Here is a 21,575-nt window from a genome sequence, read left to right on the forward strand (position 1 = left end):
AAGTGATATTTATGGAGTAGCTGCCATTGTGTCAGGCATAGTTCCAAATGCTTTACACGTGACAGTGTATTTTAATCCTCGCAACAACCCTATGAAGTAGCTACCATTACTCTTCCTATTTTACAGTTGAGGAAACTGAGGCACAGAGATTAAGAAAGTGCCCCAGCTAATAAGTGGCTGATCTAGCATCTGAACCCAATGGGCTCCAGAGCCAATGCTCTGAAACATGCGGGGCTTTGGCTTTTATGTGCAAGGTACTGAGCTAGGTGATATGGGAAATGCAAAGATCAGTGAGAAACCGGTACAGGGAATGGAGGTAAGACATGGCCTGAGATAATTAGAAGACAGCAAGGAACAGGAAGAAAGGCTCAGCAGAAGCCTTGGCAGGGGACTCCACAAACATGGTGGAGGGCAGCACAATGTGGGAATGTGTGGTCTTAGAAATGGAGAGTCTCTGGTGATTCAGATAATGAGGGAGAGAAACAGGGATTGAATCCCCTGCTTAACACCTACCCCACCTATGGAATTTTCCTGAGAGTGTCTTAAATATCTATTGCAGCATAACAAATTATAATTTAGCAGTTTCAAACAACAAGTATTTATAATCTCATAGCTTCTGTGGGTCAGGAATTCAGGATTGACTTAGCTGAGTGATTCTAGTTTAGGGTCTCTCATGAGATTTCACTCAACGTACTGATCAGAGTGGCACGTTTGTTACAAATGACGAACCTACACATTATAATCACCCAAAGTCCATAGTTTACACTAGAGTTCACTCTTGCACATTCCAGGGTTTAGACAAAAGTATAACAACATGTATCCACCACTACAGTGTCACAGAATAGTTTCACTGCCCTGTAACCTCCATGCTTATCTCCCTGATAACTCCTGGCAACTGTCTTTTTATTGTTTCCATAGTTTTGCCTTTTTTCAGAATGTCATATGGTTGGAATATTAAAATATATAGCCTTTTCAGTACACATTTAAGTTTCCTCCAGGTGTTTTCATGGCTTGATAGCACATTTTTTTTAGCCCTTACTGTAATTATTGTTTTCAGCCATTAAGTTTTGGGGTAATCTGTTATGCAGCAATAGATAACTCAGTATCCTTCCAGAGTTTCCCCTAACTAGCCTCAGGGAAAAAATATTTTTTTTTTGTACTCCCTCATTCATTCACCCAACTTAAACCCAATGGAGTATATTTGGCTTTGGACATGGCTAGATCTAGGCAGCTCAAATGATGTCACAGGGCTTCTATCTCTTTTCTATTGGTTCTACTTTCTTCACTGGCAGCTCTAAGCTTTCTTGGATTTTACAGGTCAAGATTCCTGTAGAAGAAAGGTATCTCCCAAAAATACCAACATAAACCCCAAGGAAGACCTGAGTCATTTGCTGTAACAGTGAGTCATGTTTTTAATCTCAAGTCACAGAAAACTCTACCAGCAGTGGCTTAAATCAACACCCACCACAGGGATATTTATTATTTCCTTAGAGGAAGTCCAGAAGTAGAGGCCTAGCACTTGTCAAACATCAAGGACTTAAGTTCTCTCTATCCTCCACTCTACCTTCATGCTTCTTGCCTCATAGTTTTAATATGGCTTCCCCAGCTCCAGGCATCACATCTGCCTTCATGACAGGAAGGAAAGAAACGGAAGAGAGACTGCACTGATGAACTCACAAACAAAAAATCTGGGGGGAGAGGGGGACTCACAATTCTTTTAATTAGCCAACTTTAGTTCCAAAACAAAAGGATGGGTATGGGTAACAATTTAAACCCAGGTGTGGAGTGGAAGGAGCCTGAGAAGGGCAGAAGTTTAGCATAGAGAGTATTTCAGGGTTAGAGAGAGCTGTAAGGAGCGTAGGAGGAAATAAAGGGTATCATGGCTAGCCATACCATGCTATGCTTTGGTAATACAGTTGGCCATTGGTTTCCCCAGGGAACTGGCTCCAGGACACCTGCAAATACCAAAATCCACGCCTGCTCAAGTCTCTTACATAAAATGACACAGTATTTGCATATAACCTACATACATCCTCCTGTATACTTTAAATCACCTCTAGATTACTTATAATACCTCATACAACATAAATGCTATGTAAACAGTTGCCTGGCGCACAGCAAATTCAAGTTTTGTTGTTTTGGAAATTTCAGGAATTATTTTCCATCTGAGGTTGGTTGAATCTCTGCATTTGGAACCACAGATATGGAGGGCTCACTGTTTTTCACTTAATGCTCACAACAGCCACATGAGGCCAGTATTACTTAACTTCCACTCAATTCCCAAGTTCCAGAAAAGAAAATTATAAGAGTTGGAGAAGCTGAGTCATTGGTTTGAGTCACTCGCTCAAAAAGTGGATATTAGCTAGATCAGAATTCAAATCCAGGCCTTTCTAATTAGTCCCCATTCGGACTCCAGAGCCTCCAGACTTAACAGACACCTGCACTGGTTCCCTACAGAAAGGGTACGCTGGGGAAACAGGCCCAATTAAGGTCACATGAGGTCACTTCCTGGAACGATCGAAGGCAACTGCTGCAGATCAGGCGCGTATTATCGGAAGTGTTTGGAGATTGGGGTGGGAACCTCACTGAGAAACATCTGCAGTCCTCAGGCTGAGGTGAGATTTCTAACTGAATTAAAAACAAACAACAACAAAACCCCACAGAAACTCCTACACCGACACTGAGGCCAAAGAACAAACCCCTCTAACTGTTTTAGCTCCACCGGGGGGCTCATCAGAAGCAGCCCACTCTCTCAAGCTGCTCTGACGCCGCACTGGGGCCCAAAGAAGAGGCGAGCGGAGTCATGGGAACTGCAGGAGGTGGCAGCCCAGCTGGACCACACGAGTGGTGTGTTCTCATTTCAGTAAAATACAACGTAAGGATACGCACGGAAAATCACTGAGGATGTAGTCTGAACTGTTAGCAATGCTTACCTTAGAGTAGGGAATAGAGACCAGGGACCTACATTTTTCTCTAGTTTTTACTCCTGCAAAGATTGATTTTTTTTTTTAAAGGCAGAAAAAATCCAATTATATTTAAAACATAAAAGCAGTAATATCTAGGTAAACAAATGATATCTAAAAAAAATAAACTTAAGGCACAGACAAGCCCAGCCCTCGAGGAAGCGATTCTGCTCTTCCTCCCCCGCCCCATCCCCAGCACTGAAAACCCGGCCCCAGCCCCCGGCCCTGGGGACTTCATCTCGGGAGCGAACTGGAACCCCTCCCTCCCCCCCAAGTCTCCCTCCTCCATCTACCAGCCTGCAAGCCCCGCCCCCCATGGCTTTTCCGCGGCCTGCACTGCCCGGGAGCTGATATGAAAGGGTGGCCAGCCGGGCAGAGTCCTCCCCGGAGCGGCGGCCCCTAGGAGTCAGCCCCGCAGGCGAAGCGCGGCACCGCGTGACCTGCAGCCACATGACCCACGCGGGGCGGGGCCGCCAGCGCAGTCGCTGCAGCAGCCGCGGGAGGCGTCCGCGTAAGTGGGGAGCGGGGTCCGCGGGGACCCGCCTCGCGGGCTGGGTCCGGGGGCTGCCCAGTCTCCGGCACCCCAGGGCCGGAACCCCCAGCGATCAGCTCAGACCCCTTCCCCGGGAGGGCGATGGGATCACCATTGGGGTGGGGGAGAAAACTCCTGTACCCCACGGACCGCCGATCCGGCCACCTCCGCCTCGGGCTTTCCCACTCTGTGCTGATCGCAGTGCGGGCGGGAGGAATAAACCACCTCCTTCCCGAGCGTTACCTTTACCCCGTGTTCTTTGGGGGAAACAGGATCCACAAAGTAAGGCCGGCCGATGGGACTGAAACGTACATCTTCAGGCGCCCACCTGCTTTAGTGATCCAAGATGATCCCATGACCTCTCTGTTTATTGGGGAAGAGTTAAAGGGTAGAGTATCTAGCCAGGTGGGGGTCGTCGAGGGATGGGGAAGGGCTTGGGTCGAGCTACAAGATAATAGCCAACATATATTGAATAGTGGGTGGTTTACATCTATTTCCTCATTTAATATTCACCATCATGAGATCTGTCAGGTAGGGGTGCTGTTGTCTCCATTTTCACGTAAAAGAGTCTCAGAGCACTTGGGTCCTTAACCAAGGTCCTGCAGCTGATAAACGGAGGCACCGAGGTTAGAACCCAGGTCTGTCCCACAGCAGCACCTCCTGGTGGGTGGTGGCCGCACTTGGCCCGGCTTGTTAATGCTCTGTGAGCTGAAAGGGCCTTCCTCTTCCTGGCTCAGACAGCGTGGGGAGAGAGAGGCTTTCCCCTCCACCCCAGCCACCTCCACCCCTTTCTCCTTACCCCTTACCACCGATTCCTTTTGTCATCTGCCCCAGCAGGACAAGATGAAGCTCATCATCCTGGACCACTATTCTCAGGCCAGTGAGTGGGCAGCCAAATACATCAGGAACCGCATCATCCAGTTTAACCCAGGACCAGACAAGTACTTCACCCTGGGGCTTCCCACTGGTGCGTTGTCGGACGGCAAGGGTGGGTGAAGGCATTAGGGGCTTTTGAGGGGCGAGGTCAGTAGGCTCATTCAGCCAAGGGACTGCAAGGAGGGCCCTGAGGTACTGGCCCTGTGAGTGAATAACTCCCCTGCCCCATGGACATACAAAACAGAGGACCCAGCTTCCTCTGGGTTGGTTTTGTTGCTGCCTTCTCCTGAAGAGTCCTGGAGTGGAAGGGATCTTGGTTAGGCAGGAAAAACTTTGATTGTTAGGCTATATCCTAAACCAGTCCTGTCAACCAAGTTTCCTTAACAGAATTAAGTCCTAATACCTTAAGGCATACATTTTATGTAATGAATTAATTTCTCTTCTCTGCATCTAGAGTGCTACTAAGTACCATCCTTGGGAGCATTGAGAAGATAGTCACTCAAAGCGTTTTCTGTAAGGCTTAAATTAAACACAAGACCTGAGTGAAAAAACAGTCCCAGTTTCTTTGGGGAAAAAAATCAGAATGCTGCCTTTATCGGAGGATATTTTGATCCCAGCTTATCAAGGCAAATGTTCTGATTATTACTTTGAGAAGTGGGGTGGATTTGCCACAGGGGCCCATCCACTATTGCAGGAGTCTTCAAGCTTTTTCTGTATATGGCCAAATAAATATTTTACGCTTCACTGGCCATACAGTTTCTGTTGCAACTGTTTAATTCTTGCCCTTGTAGTTCAAAAGCAGCCATAGACAATATATAAATGAGCGTGGCTGTCTGCCAGTGAAACTTTACCAACATTGAAGTTTGAGTTTATATAATTTTCATGTCATGAAATAATATTCTTTTGGTTTTTAAAAACTTTTAAAATGTAAAACCTATTCTTAATTTATGAGCTCTACAAAAACAGGCAGCAGGCTAGATCTGGCCTGTGGGCTGAAGTTTTCCGACCTCTGCTATAGAGGTTTGTGGGAACAGTATATGCAGGTACCTGTGAAACCACCACCGTCTCAGGCTGTGTGGGGACTGCGCTAACATCCTGTTTTCTAACTGTGGAACCACCCTGGGTCAGAGTCTGGGCATCTGCTGAAACCCCTCCCCGTTTCCCCATCATCTGCAAAATTAGATCCAAGCCTCTCAGAGTGGTGTTCAGGGCCCTCCGAGGCCTGGCCCCTTCCTGACTGTCACACTTGAACCAGCGCAGCATTTCCATGTGGGTTCCTTGGAACATTCCTTCTGTTAGATAAAGCACTAGACAGGGTCTGGGTGGAAGCCACAGAAACCAACTCTGGCTAAGTTAAGCAGAAAAGGAATTTATTGGCTACATATTGGGGAGCTCACAGAATTGATGGGCAGGCTAGAAGTTTGGAAAATGGACATGATGAAGCTCGGGGTGAGGACAGGGAAGCTGAGTGGCTCAGGCATGGCTAAGACCATGTCACAGGGACAGGCTGATTACTTTGTGTGGATGAGGCTGCCACTGTCATTCATTATTGAATATTCAATAAATACCTGCTGTATGCCAAGCTCTTCTAGGTGCCAGGGATACAGCAGTGAATAAAAAGGACACAAATTCCTGCCCTCCTAAAGCTTAAATTATAGTGGGAGAGACATCATAAACAAGTGAATTAGCAAAATATAGAGTATGTTAGATTGTGATAAGAGGGAAGGAGAAAAATGAAGCAGGGAAAGGGATAGGGAGTGTTTAGGCAGAGGTGGGAGTTACAGTGTTGGATGTGGGGGCAAGGAAGGTCTCTCTGAGAGTGACATTTGAGTAAAGGCCTAAAGAGGTAAGTTAGCTGTGCAGATAACTGAAGAAGAGCATTGCTTGCAAAGGCCCTGAGGTGGAATTGCTTGAAGCAGGATTCCTGAGCCGGGGGTGGGGGGGTGGGGGTGTTGGGGGGGGGTAGCCAGGGGCCAGGTTATATAGAGCCTTTGATAGGACTGGTTATTACTCAGAGTGAAATGAGAAGCTGTTAGTGGGTTATGAAAAGAATGATCTGATTTGGGTGGGGCTTTTTTCTTTCCATCTTTTTATTTTTAAAAGTTTCACATATTCAGAAAAGCTGAAAGAATAGTACAGTACCATTTACCTAGATTCTCCAGTAGTTAATATTTTGTCACATTTGGTTTCCTCTCCTGTGGCTCATGTTCTGTCTGCATGCGCGCACACGCATGCGCACACACACACATACAGAGTCTTATGAGCCACTTGAAAGTAAGGTCCAGAGATCCTGACACTTTATCTCTAAATCTTTTACCACACATCTCAGAATAAGGACATTTTCTTACATAACCACAATACTATTATCATACCTAAGAAAATTAAATATCTCACAATATCATCTAATATACAGACTATATTAAAAATTTCCCCTAATTGTCCACATTTATTTTTTATAGTTTTTTTAAAAAAATTAATCCAATGTCCAGTCAGGCTTCATGCATATTTAATTTCTTAATCTACAGCAGTCCTCTTGCCTTTTTATGGGTTTTATGACTGACTTTTTAATGAGACTCAACTCGGGAGTTTCCTGCTCCAAGGGGAAGTCTTCCCTGAACCCACAGGCTAGCCTATACCACAGCTGACATTACTGCTTCATGTCCCCAGTCCTAGACAGTGAGCTCTTCCAGGGTGGCTGCTGTGTCTCTCACTTCCTTGCGTGCCCATCACATATCTGGCATGTACTGGTTGCTCAGGGACTATCATATCAGTAATTAAGTCTGACATTCACTCAGGTGCTAATCACAGTCACTTCAATCATCAGTGTGCTGAGGGCTTGGGATTTAGCAGTGAACAAGACAGACACAATCCTGCCCTCCTGGAGCTTACAGTCTAGGGGAGACATAAGCATTAAACCAGCACTTAATGGATGGCAGTTGGGATTGAGCATTGGGTAGGGCTTCAGATCTGACTTGTTTCTGTCAGATCTGACAGGTTCTCCTGGTGGAGCATCCCTAATTCATTCCTGGGTGCCCTCTGGACTTCCAGGAGCTGGGGGCTGAAGGGGGTTCATGTCTGTGGCCTCTTGCAGGGAGCACCCCACTTGGCTGCTACAAGAAGCTGATTGAATACTATAAGAATGGAGACCTGTCCTTCAAATATGTGAAGACTTTCAACATGGATGAGTATGTGGGTGAGTCTTTGTCTTTCAAGGTCTTACCTGATTCCAGGAGAGTTGTACTCCTCCCCTCACAGGATCGGCCCAGGAGAGGATTGGGGACGTCTCAGGGAACAAGTGACATTTGGTGGTAGGCTCAATTGGTGATACTGTATCGTCCAGGCGTTGGTTTACTCAGCTATGACATGAGGCTAATAAAGCTGACCTCGTGGACTGTAAGCATTAAGTGATATAACAGATGTGGAAGTTTCTTATACAGAGTAAGCACTTAATAAATTTTAGCATATCTCCTCCTCTACCTCCTTCCCAACTCCATGCCATTTCTTTCTGGAACAGATGGCTGCAAATGGGATGTGGGGTCCTGGGCCTGGGGTGTCCCCCCGCCCCCGCCCCCCAGTGCTGTGTCTCTGGACTTTCTGTCTACTGTTCATTTTCCAGTCCCCTTCCTGTCAAGTATACTGGGAGGGGAGCTGAGACTGGTGTCCTTTCCACTGATGAAAAGCGGCACCTTGGGCTTCTGTCACCCTCTCCACCCCCCACCATCATTTTGTAATGGCTTCACTTTAAAGATTTTTTTTTAATTGTGGTAAACTACACGTAACATAAAATGTACCATCTTAACCATTTTTATGTGTACAGTTCAGCATTAATTACATACACAGTTGTGCAACCCATCTCCAGAGCTCTTTTCATCTTGCAAAACTGAAACTCTATTCGTTAAACATCAACTACCCATTTCCCCACTCCTCCACCCCCTGAAACATGCACTTTAAACATTCTTTTTCTTCTTGACTGAAAAAAATCTTTTTTGGGAAGCCCTGAGATAATTCTCTCCAACCACCTGATGTTCAAGTTGGGGTTCAGGCTGAGCAGAGTGTAACTGGGGGGAATGGTAGGGTGGGAGGCACAGGGTAGGGGGTGTGCTTGCTTCCTTTCCCAGATGGGCCCAGCCCTACCCCCGCCCAGAGGCTAGCCCACCTCCAGAGGCCCAGAGTGGCCCTGGCCTCCAGCCTCCAGACATTCCCTTGTGAAAAGGAGATCAAAATGAGGGCCCAGTCCCATGGTCATGGGTGGTGGTGGTGGGTAGACAAGGACACCAGCTCAGCTTAACCCAAGTGGCTGGGGATAAGAGGGCTGGTGCCCAAGGCTCCCTGATGGGCTCTTCCCTGAAAGTGTCTCTGGGGGTCTGGGGGTATCCTGGCATCCTTGGGAGGGGGGCTCTGGCTCAGCCTGGCATGACTGACCGTGGCCATGACCCCACAGGCCTTCCTCGAGACCACCCGGAGAGCTACCACTCCTTCATGTGGAACAACTTCTTCAAGGACATTGACATCCACCCAGAAAACACCCACATTCTGGATGGGAATGCAGCTGACCTGCAGGCTGAGTGTGATGCCTTTGAAGAGAAGATCAAGGCTGCGGGTGGGATTGAGCTGTTTGTTGGAGGTGAGCTCGACACTGCAGCAGGTGTCCAGGGCAACCCCAGGGTGGCTGGAACATATGGGAAGGAGGACAAGACCCATGCCTGTCTCCGCAGCCTCCTCTCTCTGCACCAGTGACAGTGTGGTCATTTATTAGACGGAGGCAGCAGGGAAGGCACAGAGTGGGAGCCCTGGCACCCTGCCCTGCCTCTGCCGCCCAGAAACTTTATGATCTGGGGCATCTCCTCTGTCTGAACTTTGATGCCTTGTCCATAAATGGAGGTATTTGGATTTGGACTCTGAGATCCTCTCTACTCCCCAGCAAGGTTTTATGGATCATTCATGGGACTTAAACATTAAAAGTCACTCACCATCAGCCCCTGCACGCTATAAATAGCCGTTGAACCCCAGAGAAGTGTTGTGACTTGCCCAGGGTCAGCCGGCCAGAGCAGTGGAGAGAGGGTGGGGACCTAGGGTATCCCCTGCTCAGGTTTGTGCGTGTTCCTGCCCTGAGTTGCCTTACATGTCATGGCCTCTGGAGTCACTCACAGGGGGCAGGGGTGGGAGGCTGAAGTCAGCAGTCTTTTACTGCTCCAAGTTTAACCCTTCTTTACTTCAGGGTGGGGAGGAGGAGGCTGGGAGTACTCATGTTCTGAGATTTTATAAACCTGGCGGCCCCTTTCCAGGCCCCGTGTATGTTTTATTCAGTGTGACTCTGTCCCAGCAGCGGGACCCATGAGTAGTGGCAGAAGAGAGAGAAGTTATACTTGGATGATCTGGGGGGCAGAAGTTTTTTGGATTGCTCCCTACTTAGCTTTCTGAGGGTGGTAGCAAGTTCACGATGTCTGTGTCTCAGCTAGAAATGAGAGGGGAAGATCATATGCTTAAAGTATACCTTTAAATGAATGAGGTGAGAGACATGGGTTTCAAGGATTTTTTTCAGACCCCAGGTGGGGAAGGAGAGATAGTCCGTTCTTTTTTTTTTTTTTTAATTTTTTTTTATTTTTTTGGGGGTACACCAGGTTCAATCATCTGTTTTTATACACATATCCCCGTATTCCCTCCCTTCCTTGACTCCCCCGCCTCAGGTCCCCCCCACCCTCCCCGCCCCAGTCCTCTAAGGTATCTTCCATCCTCCAGTTGGGCTCCCTTTGTTATACCACAACTTCCCACTGACTATTTTACAGTTGGTAGTATATATATGTCTGTGCTACTCTCTCGCTTCGTCTCAGTTTCCCCTTCACCCCCCGCCCCCTCCCATACCTCAAGTTCTCCAGTCCATTCTCTGTATCTGCATCCTTATTCTTGTCACTGAGTTCATCAGTACCATTTTTAGATTCCATATATGTGAGTTAGCATACAATATTTGTCCTTCTCTTTCTTACTTCACTATGTATGACAGATTGTAGTTCTATCCACCTCATGACATATAGCTCCATCTCATCCCTTTTTATAGCTGAGTAATATTCCATTGTATATATATGCCACATCTTCTGTATCCATTCATTTGTTGATGGGCATTTAGGTTGCTTCCGAGATAGTCCATTCTTGAAATCTTGGATCCCTGGGACTGACAGGGCTGCTCTGTCTCTCGTGGGCAGGCATCGGCCCTGATGGACACATTGCCTTCAACGAGCCGGGGTCCAGTCTGGTATCCAGGACGCGTGTGAAGACGCTAGCCATGGACACCATCCTGGCTAACGCTAGGTTCTTCGATGGAGATCTCGCCAAGGTGCCCACCATGGCCCTGACGGTGGGCGTGGGCACTGTCATGGATGCTAGAGAGGTAAGGGCACAGGGGTCCACAGGCCTTCATTGCAGGGCTAGACTTGTCTTTTTGCTGTTAATTTTAACTATACAGGTACCACCTGAATCCATTTTTATTAAAAATGAAGACATTATAAATAAGGCTAAAATCCCAACTGACTCTGTCACTGTTCTCCTTCCTCTCTGGAAGTAACCATTCTTTCTGGTAGGAGGTGAAACCTTTCAGCGCTGACTGACTGCCCAGGAGGCTGCAGGCTCCTGGTCTCTGCTTACCCAGCACCGCTAATGTCAGAATATGACTTTGTACCTGTGCAGGTACTGAGAGGGGCCCTCTGGTTCCCTGCAGTTGGTGGAGGTCACTGCTGGAAGAGAGCTCCCCCTGCAACCACAGGATGCTTGTGGTTATATCTCTGTGCTCAGGGATTCATAAATGTGGAGAAGTGTGATTGAATAGTGTCTTGTACTGAATTTAGTGAGTCTGTCCAGAGAAATTTGGGTATCATTCAAATTTTTTGTGGTTCCAATTTCTTCACTTTCATTAGGAGCATTATTTTCTGTTCCTCTCTGATACATTCAGTGGGAAGCAGCAACAGACATTTTAGCTTCAGGTTTCTTTGCCCAAGTCTGTAAACAGACGTAAATCAGTGAAAAAGTTTCCCTGTTCAAAGTGAACTTTTGTGAAATGAGTGATGGCAGCAGATTTCTGTTGGGTAACCTTAAATCAGTACCTAGGGAGGTCATTCTGCTGTTTTTGGCCTTGCAGCTCATAAACACTACAAGGCTCTTGAGGGCTCTTCTTGTCGTGTGCGGAAAGGACCTGGGGCTGGAAATCTGGAAATTCTCTTTTTTAAAATGAGTTTTGGGGTCCTGAACAAAAAGTCATTCTCTCTTATGCCTCTGTTTTCTCATCTTTCAAGAAAGGAACAGTAAATCCTGCTCACGACTCCATGGTACAAGTGAATTACAATGAAAGGGTATCTGGAGAGCTGAGTTCTTTATAATCACTTTCTAGCATTTAACATTTTTTTTTTCCTTTAAATTTTTAAAATTATTTTATTTTTTGACTGTGCCTCACGGCTTGCAGGATCTTAGTTCTCTGACCAGGAATTGAACCTGCGCCCTTGGCAGTGAAAGGCAGAATCCTAACCACTGGACCGCCAGGGAATTCCCACACTTAACATTCTTGATATTTTACGTGTTGAGGGGAGTCTGTGCCTGTTTTACTTAAACAGAAAGCATTACTCCCAGGTCATATGAGCAGGTCTAATACTCTGAACAACTGAAAGTGACCAGATTAAGGGGCAGCCTTGTTGCGATGCAACCTTAGCAGCCACACAGATAACTCTCACCATTGCTTGCAAGGCCTCCTTGTAGGCAGTGCAGATTGGGACGCCTGTTTTTCAGTTTGTCACTGTGCAAACTCACCCAGCCTAGAAGCCCTGGGACCCAGTGTCAGAACTGCTGGGATAAGGTGTGGGCCTCTGCATGTATGGCATATCTGTTCACAGGGCACTTCCACAGTCATCATCAAAGGTGCCAGGAGGCACCATCACGTGGTGGTCAAGAGCATGGACTCCGGGTCAGAAACGACCTGGGGCAAGTTACGTAAACCCTCCGTCTCAGAGCCCACTTCCTTATCCTAGAATGTGGGGGTGACCATGTTCCCTGCCTCAGACTACATAGTGTGCCGTGTGCTGATGACGTATAATGACATATAAAGACAACAGTCCTTACGATCGTTTTGGGGGACCAGGCTAGAATTCAGCAGGTGTCTAGGCTCCCAGTTCCGCTGCTCCTCCACCACAGGCTTGTCTTCCGACCCCCAGGTGATGATCCTCATCACAGGCGCTCACAAGGCCTTCGCTCTGTACAAGGCCATCGAGGAGGGGGTGAACCACATGTGGACCGTGTCTGCCTTCCAGCAGCATCCCCGCACGGTGTTTGTGTGCGACGAGGATGCCACCCTGGAGTTGAAAGTGAAGACCGTCAAGTATTTCAAAGGTGAGGGCGGGCTGGGTCAGGGAGTCGGTGGCCTGGTTCAGGTGTGCAGGAGTGAGGAGTGGATCTAGCTTGCATGCCCTGGCCACTTTGACAATTATGGTTTTAATAAAATCAAACCCTCCTCTCAGAATACAGTTTTCTCTTCCATCCATGACTGTTAAGCGTCCATTTCTGGAGACCTGTTTGTTCTGAGGAGGAGGAAAGAAAATGAAATGAAAGTTGTTCAAGGGCAATTTGGTATCTCCTTGCAGTGATATTGAGCCTCGGGTTTTTTCTCTTTCCAAATCTCGTACAGGCCTTTTCCTTCTCGTCAAGGCACTGAACAGTTCACTGAACTGAACTGTTTTTCTTCTACTTAAAGAGGATACTCACTGCTTTAATCAGACTTATGCGAAAATCCTCATTTACAGAGCAGGCAAATTAGGAATATGTTCTTTGGTGAAAAGATTAACCTTTTAATGGCCAGCTCTCCTAGAGACTGAATTTATAAACGTCTTATGGATTCTAGTACTCATCAGGAATAACAAATTCTCTTCCTACTCTGAGGGTGTTTATCATGTGGGCCCACAGAGAAAAGATAATGTGTGTCAGTCCTAGGACAGATTTTGAGAGCTCCTGGATGTTACTGTTGAAAACTGTGGAACTCTGCCTCTACCTGTGTTAACTTTTGTTCTTAATTTTTTGTAGGTTTAATGCTTGTTCATAACAAGTTGGTGGATCCCTTGTACAGTATCAAAGAGAAAGAAACAGAGAAAAGCCAGTCATCTAAGAAACCATACAGTGATTAGCCTGTGCTAATCCTCGTGTCAAGTACCTCATTGGGACAGGCGGGTCTTTCTGGAAATTGTCTTTAGGAAGACAGAATTGTATTTCTTTAATCTACTACAGTTACTCCAGATAAGTGGGTGAGCTTACTGTTCTTAGCTGTGCAGTGTGGAGTCTAGTCATGGAGTTTAGCTACTTGTTTGTAACTTAGTCTTAATCAGAAAAAAAAAAATCACTCCATAATTGTGTCTGCCCCACTGACTAGGGGTTTTTAGCTTTTTGTTGTCTCTGACACGGTTCACATGTACAATACACTCCCGCCAGTAAGTTCTATCATTATGTGCACTGATTCTCAATTGGGAGGGAGTTAGAGGCTTATGTATATTGGACAAAACCTCTTAGGAGAGTCCTGAGAGCCCCTCTTGAGCAGGCCTGCCGCTTATTTGAGAATCATTGTTTTAGGTTAAGGAACAAACACTCTCAATGTCTAAAATCAGTATAAGGAAGCAGCCCCTCTGGTCAGTAACAAGTGCCATGGGAAGGAAACTATCCCTTACTTTCTTTCCCCAGTTTTTTCTGCTCTTTCAGTTGGCCTTTCTGTGAACTCAGAGGACACCTTGAGGGGAGGATTTGGGTGGGTGGGCCTAAAGAGAAGGCTTTTGCTGGTAAACTCAGAGCCTCAAGGGGCCCAGCCACATCAAACTCCCCTTCCTTCCAGCACCAGGAGGAAGGCAGAAACCCTTTTCCCACCAGATCCCTGTTTTTGTCCCAAGGTCTCACTGTGGCACCTCTCATACATACTCTTTCATAAGTAGGAGGTCTACAGGGGCAACAGACACTGTCAAGTTCAACGCTGTGTTCAGTCAAGGTGATGGAGCCAGGGCAAGCAGCTCAGTTGAGTTTAGAAACACACTAGTGACGTGTTCTACGTCCCCAAGAGCTGAGTGCCAAGAAACATACCAACTACTTCTAAAGTTGCCTAATATCCTTTCCTCACTTAAAATACCCTGCCCTTCTAACCGTCCTAGGTTCATGTGGCATGGTCCAATGCTCCTAGAACATCAGGAAGTACAGTGCTTTTGCCCCTTTATCCATCACTCCTTGTTCACAAGATGAGGCTACTGCTCTGCCTTCCTTTCACTCCTCTGCCTTTTGATGGTGTGGATGCTGCCTCCTTTTCCCGATTTTTGTGCCTGTTTGAAGCTGCTGCTGCCTCTTTTTCTGGGAAAGATCTTTCAGAGCCTGGCTCAGGCCTCTCTTTTAGTGCTGTGTTTGGTACCAGCATTTCATCTTTAGCTTTTATACGTGATTGTGCCGTCATTCTGTTTTAAGCTAATTGATCAATGGACTTGTTTACAATGTGTTATTTTCTATTAAATCCAGTATTTTCAAGTAAAATGTGTCATTTGTGGACTTCCACCCCCAAAGGTCAGAAGCTGGTTTGGGTTGATATTTATATATTTTGAGAATAGCTAGGGAGCAAAGCTTCACACTCACTCCTCACAGCAGCTTGGCAGGAAGTCACAATCATAGCAACTGCTGATCCCTTCTTTAATCACCAGAGGGGAAAATAATCAAAATATTTCATAAAAACGAAGTGTCTGTGTGAAAAAATGGTAGGAATGAACAGATGAGCAATACATTATCAGATTCTGGCTCTACTTAGCATCCTCATGAAGATACGACTTCTAAACAGAATAAGGCAGATCTGTGACCAAGAGGGAAATATCAATTGCAAGGTATGGAAAACAGGTTTAAGGGTTTTTTTTAGTTAATAAAGTCAATATAATGGAACATCTTGGGTCAACATAACCAACTGAGGTACAAGCAGAAGTTGGAAGAAAGGTTTACTTTTTCAACAACTGTATTAAGATAATTTACATGCCCATAGAATTCACCTGTTTTAAATATAAATTTGATGATTTTTATTAAGTTTATGGAGTTGTACAATTCCTCACCACAATCCCTCTCTATCACCCCCCAAAACTCTCAACTCCTACCCCAGCCCAGGTGACCACTCATCTACTTTGTCTCTATAGATTTACCTTTGCTGGACATTTCATATATAAATGGACTCATACAGCGTGACCTTTTTTGGGTCTGGCTTCTTTCACTAAGCATAATGTTTTTGAGGTTTAGCCATATAACATGCAGCAAGCAGTCCATTCCTTTTTATTGCTGAGGAGTATTCCATTGTACAGGTATGCCACATTTTGTTTATCTGGTAAAGAAGGGATTACATTTTAAGTAGCTATGTTAATAGGAAAAAACCATATTAGAATGAAATGAGGAAGGATTTAGTGACGACAGCTAAACCAGAGGTGTCTGTATGAACTTAGGACCTTAGATCTGTCATGGGAAAAGAATCTAAATAAGAGTGGATATATGTATATGTATAACTGATTCCCTTTGCTGTACAGCAGAAAGTAACACAACATTGTAAATCAACTATACTCCAATAAAGATTATTAATAATAATGATTAAGAAAAAAAAAAGATCTGTGTTTCCCAGGCCTGTGTTTCCCTCGTGGCCCAACAGCAATGTCATCCTGCTACAACCAGCTCTTACGCAGATCAAGTGGGATGTATACTCCTGGGCTAGGCTGGGCCTCTCATAGTACTCAGGGCTTCTTGGAGAGGAGCAATTATATGTTTGGGGGCAGATCACAGTGGGCCTGGAATATACTGTTGCCAGAAAACAAGGATGCTTTAAAAAATGTCCAAGGCAGTATTGAGAGAACAAAGCCCATTTAATGAGGCTCCCATTGGCCAGGTTGTGACAGTTTGATCAATGAAGAAATAAGAAATACAACTAAGTGGAAGAAGACATACAGATGGCCAAAAAGCACATGAAAAGATGCTCAACATCACTAATTATCAGAGAAATGCAAATCAAAACTACAACGAGGTATCACCTCATACCAGTCAGAATGGTCCTCATCAAAAAGTCTAAAAACAGGACTTCCTAGGTGGCACAGTGGGTAAGAATCTGCCTGCCAATTCAGGGGACACAGGATCGATCCCTGCCCCAGGAAGATACCACATGCCACGGAGCAACTAGACCCATGTGTCACAACTATTGAGCCTGCGCTCTAGAGCCCGTGAGCCACAACTATTGCATGTGCTGCAACTACTGAAGCCCATGTGCCTAGAGCCCATGCTCTGCAATGAGAGGCCACCGCAATGAGAAGCCCGCACACCACAATGAAGAGTAGGCCCCGCTCGACGCAACTAGAGAAAGCCCCTGTGCAGCAACGAAGACCCAACACAGCCAATAAAATAAATAAATAAATAAATGTCTAAAAACAATAGCTAGAGAGGGTGTGGAGAAAAGGGAACTCTCCTACACTGTTCGTGGGAATGTAAATTGGTACAAACACTATGGAGAACAATATGGAGGTTCCTTAAACTAAAAATAGAACTACCATATGATCCAGCAATCCCACTCCTGGGCATATATCTGGAGAAAACCATAATTCAAAAAGATACACGTACCCCAGTGTTCACTGTAGCACTATTTACAATAGCCAAGACATGGAAGCAACCTAAATGTCCATCGACAGAGGAATGAATAATGAAGATGTGGTATATTGCAACAAAAAGAATAAAATATCTAGAATAAACCTAACTAAGGAGGTAAAAGACCTGTACTCAGAAAACTATAAGACACTAATGAAAGAAATCAAAGACAACACAGATGGAGAGGTATACCATGTTCTCGGATTGGAAGAATCAACATTGTGAAAATGACTATACTACCCAAAGCAATCTACAGATTCAATGCAACCCCTATCAAATTACCAATGGCATTTTTCACAGAACTAGAACAAGAAATTTTACAATTTTTATGGAGACACAAAAGACCCCGAATAGCCAAAGCAATCTTGAGAAGGAAAGACGGAGTTGGTGGAATCAGGCTTCCTGACTTCAAACTATACTACAAGGCTACAGTGATCAAGACAGTATGGTACTGGCACAAAAACAGAAATATAGATCAATGGAACAGGATAGAAAGCCCAGAGATAAACTATGGTCAACTAATCTATGACAAAGGAGGTAAGGATATATAATGGAAAAAAGGCAGCCTCTTCAATAAGTGGTGCTGGGAAAACTGGACAGCTACATGTCAAAGAATGAAATTAGAACTCTCCCTAACACCATACACAAAAATAAACTCTAAATGGATTAAAGGCCTAAATGTAAGGCCAGATACTATAAAACTCCTATAGGAAAACATAGGAAGAATACTCTTCGACGTAAATCACAGCAAGATCTTTCTTGATCCACCCCTAGAGTAATGGAAATGAAAACAAAAATAAATAAGTGGGACTGAATGAAACTTAAAAGCTTCTGCACAGCAAAGGAAACTATAAGCAAGATGAAAAGACAACCCTCAGAATGGGAGAAAATATTTGCAAACGAATCAACAGACAAAGGATTAATCTCCAAAATACATAAACAGTTCATCCAGCTCAATATCAAAAATACAAACAACACAATCAAAAAATGGAGAGAAGACCTAAATAGGCATTTCTCCAAAGAAGACATATGGATGGCCAAGAGGCACATGAAAAGCTGTTCAACATCACTAATTATTAGAGAAATGCAAATCAAAACTACAATGAGGTATCACCTCACACCAGTTAGAATGGGCATCATCAGAAAATCTACAAACAGTATATGCTGGAGAGGGTGTGGAGAAAAAGGAATGCTCTTGCACTGTTTGTGGGAATGTAAATTGATACAGCCACTATGAAGAACAGTACGGAGGTTCCTTGAAAAACTAAAAATAGAATTACCATATGACCCAGCAATCTCACTACTGGGCATATACCCAGAGAACACCGTAATTCAAAAAGACACATGCACCCCAATGTTCACTGCAGCACTATTTACAAAAGCCAGGACATGGAAGCAACCTAAATGCCCATCAACAGATGAATGGATAAAGATGTGGTACATATATACAATGGAATATTACTCAGCTATAAAAAGGAATGAAATTGGGGCATCTGTAGAGACATGGATGGACCTAGAGACTGTCATACAGAGTGAAGTGAGTCAGAAAGAGAAAAACAAATATCGTATATTAACACATATATGTGGAATCTAGAAAAATGGTACAGATCAACTGGATTGCAAGGCAGAAATAGAGACATGTAGAGAACAAACATATGGACACTAAGTGGGGAAAGTGGCAGGGGGGGTTGGAGGGAAATGAATTGGGAGATTGGGATTGCCATATACACATTACTAACAAGAAAAAAATATTAAATTGTACACTTAACAAAAAGATGTGGTACATATATCAATGGAATATTACTCAGCCATAAAAAAGAATGAAATAATGCCATTTGCAGCAACATGGATGGACCTAGAGATTATCAAACTAAGTGAAGTAAGTCAGAGAAGACAAATATCACATGATATCACTCATATGTGGAATCTAAAAAAATGATATAAATGAACTTATTTACAAAATAGAAACAGACTCACAATTCTGAAAACAAACTTATGGTTACCAAAGGGGAAATGTTGGGGGGAGGGATAAATTAGGAGCTCGGGATCAACATATACACACTACTAAATATAAAATAGATAACCAACAAGGACCTACTGTATAGCACAGAAAACTCTACTCAGTATTCTGTGATAACCTATATGGGAAAAGACACTGAAAAAGAATGAATATATGTATATGTATTGATATAACTTAATCACTTTGCTGCATCCCTAAAACTAACACAACATTGTAAATAAATCAATTACACTCCAACAAAATTTTTAAAAAATAAATAAATACAGCTAAACAGACTAAGTTGAATCTATCTGTAAAACCCCAAGTGTGACACTCAAAAAGGAAAAGATAATACATGGAGTTGTATTTCAGGAAGAATGGATGGAATGTGTTTAAAGTTTCATTACATTTAGTAAAAAGGTGCAGCATGTTGACATAAATGAGTGTTACCTCCCCTATAAAATATCTCTGTTGGGACTTCCCTCGTGGCACAGTGGTTAAGAATCTACCTGCCAATGCAGGGGACATGGGTTTGAGCCCTGGTCTGGGAAGATCCCATATGCCACAGAGCAACTAAGCCCGTGTGCCATAACTACTGAAGCCCGTGCCTAGAGCCCATGCTCCGCACAAGAGAAGCCACCACGCTGAGAAGTCTTTGCACCACAGTGAAGAGTAGCACCCACTTGCCCCAACTAGAGAAAGCCCACACACAGCAACAAAGACCCAATGCAGCCTAAATAAATAAATAAATAATAAATAATAAACAAATAAAAATAAAATACACCTGTTTATAAAGTACAGATGGATAACAAGAGTCTAGCCCACTATCTACCCACCCCTATCTATGGCTTACTCCCTTACTTCCTCAGGTCTTTGTTCAAATGTCTTTCATGAGAGAGATCTTCCCTGACCTTCCAATATAAAGTAGCAATCCTGATTCCTTATCCCTTTTGGGGATGTTTTCTGATGCCTCTTTCCTGGGAACTAAAATCCTTACTGTGATGAGATGCTAGTGAACCGTGCGTAAGTTTCCAATAATACATATTGTGAAAGAATCCTGGGTTACGAAATAATGAGTAAGTAAAACAACATAGTAATTTGGATCTCAAGGGTGCCCTTAACACCAACTATTTTCCCCTAGTCCATTCAGTCTCCTTAAAGAGACCTAATTAAGGGAACCCTTATCTCTGCTATCCTTTTAAATGCAAATTTGAAAAAAGAGGTAAAGTAATTTAAAACTTGACTTGTCAAGGATAAACAGAAATCCTAAGTGTCTTTACTGTAAACAGTAAAAGGGTTTAGCCATCTAGATAGGTGACCTTTAGATAGGTGACCATCTGCTAAACGAATTTGAATACAACCCCTTGTGACTGATGACTTTTATGTTGTACCTGACTCAGTGCTGAAATTCTGGAATTAGAATTATGAGGCCTCTGTGTTTGTCTGTGTGTTCGTATGTATCTACATGTTCATTACAGGAGTATGTATTGCCAAAAATGAATTCATAAAAGAGCTCTAATTGGTTTAAAAAAAAAATTAAGCGCTTATATAAATACTCAGGAATAGAAAATAATCTGGCCAGAATGAATTTCAGGTTCATGACATCTGGAAAATTCAGTACTAAACTGATATCTGGTATTGAAGATGGCTTAAGCTTGTTGGTTTGATTAATATAGACATGTTTTAGAGTCATCAACATTAAGTATAATTTTTATATAAATTTTTATTGTGCCTTGGTGTAATATAAGCTAAATAAAGTCTTGTTATATCTGTTACAAATCTGTCAGCAAGGAAAGTAACTTGATGTGAAGAAACTTCTAAGGAAAGAAAATGTAAATAAGAAGAGCTTTTAGATAAACTCTGTCAAGAAGAATTATGCTTTAGGAATATCTACCTAAAATAGTCTCTCCAGATCCTGGTAACTTGAAATTCTGGAGTTGCCCTAAATTAAGTGATGAAAGCTTATTGACTAGCTGGATCATTCCCAAATAAAATAAGATACTGAAACATAAATTACTGAACATTGGCTTCTTTTTACAGAGAGACAAAAAGACATTTAGGACTGTTGATGAATATGTTTGGTGCCACGTGCTGTAAAGAAAGCAAATGTTTTTAGAAAATATCACTGCTATTTATGTTTACCAATCTACAGAATGCTATCACAAAGGACAGTTCATGGTTGCTTAAGGAAAGCAGGATGTGTGTTTTCAGTAAAGAAGGCCTCAGGAATGGAATTACATTTTATTAAGGGAAAAGAAAGTAGGTCTGACTTACAGGTGACTGAATGGGAAACAAATGATACAGAAAGTGATAAGAAGGTTTGTGGAAAGTGGACCCCAAGAAAAGAGTTTTGTGCATGATTAGGATTGACTAAGTTTAGATAAATTTAGTTGAGTAAATTAATTTGAAAAGTAAGCTGGTGCAAAACTTGAATTTGGCTTTTCTCTCTGAGGACAAGTTTTCTTAAAATGTTGCACTGCCCTCTGATAACAGATTTGAAGTTTCCTTACCTTTTTTTTTTTTCAATTCAAAATCTTTTTAATTTTTCATACTT

General features: G+C 43.8%; 1 protein-coding gene and 1 long non-coding RNA gene across 3 annotated transcripts; one reads left to right on the top strand and one right to left on the bottom strand.

The window, feature by feature from the left end:
• Window positions 1–3,304: 3,304 nt before the first annotated feature.
• On the top strand, window positions 3,305–14,901 carry GNPDA1 (glucosamine-6-phosphate deaminase 1). 2 transcript variants are annotated; one of them, XM_057732412.1, is made up of 7 exons: window positions 3,305–3,474; window positions 4,330–4,462; window positions 7,463–7,564; window positions 8,813–8,995; window positions 10,572–10,756; window positions 12,564–12,738; window positions 13,426–14,901. In XM_057732412.1, exons 2-7 carry the CDS (start codon window positions 4,339–4,341, stop codon window positions 13,524–13,526), a joined length of 870 nt encoding a protein of 289 aa, XP_057588395.1. In that variant the 5' UTR covers window positions 3,305–3,474; window positions 4,330–4,338; the 3' UTR covers window positions 13,527–14,901. The 2 variants fall into 2 exon arrangements, with proteins under 2 accessions (XP_057588395.1, XP_057588387.1); XM_057732404.1 differs by having other exon boundaries at window positions 3,306–3,474; window positions 4,333–4,462.
• On the bottom strand, window positions 10,752–19,241 carry LOC130851733 (uncharacterized). The gene is made up of 3 exons (XR_009053263.1): window positions 15,001–19,241; window positions 12,472–12,926; window positions 10,752–11,361 (listed from the first exon to the last, which is right to left on the bottom strand). It is a non-coding gene; the product is annotated as an uncharacterized LOC130851733 (long non-coding RNA).
• Window positions 19,242–21,575: the final 2,334 nt, after the last annotated feature.

Source organism: Hippopotamus amphibius, chromosome 1 (genome assembly GCF_030028045.1).
Source record: "Hippopotamus amphibius kiboko isolate mHipAmp2 chromosome 1, mHipAmp2.hap2, whole genome shotgun sequence".
In the NCBI taxonomy this organism is placed as follows: Eukaryota; Metazoa; Chordata; class Mammalia; order Artiodactyla; family Hippopotamidae; genus Hippopotamus; species Hippopotamus amphibius.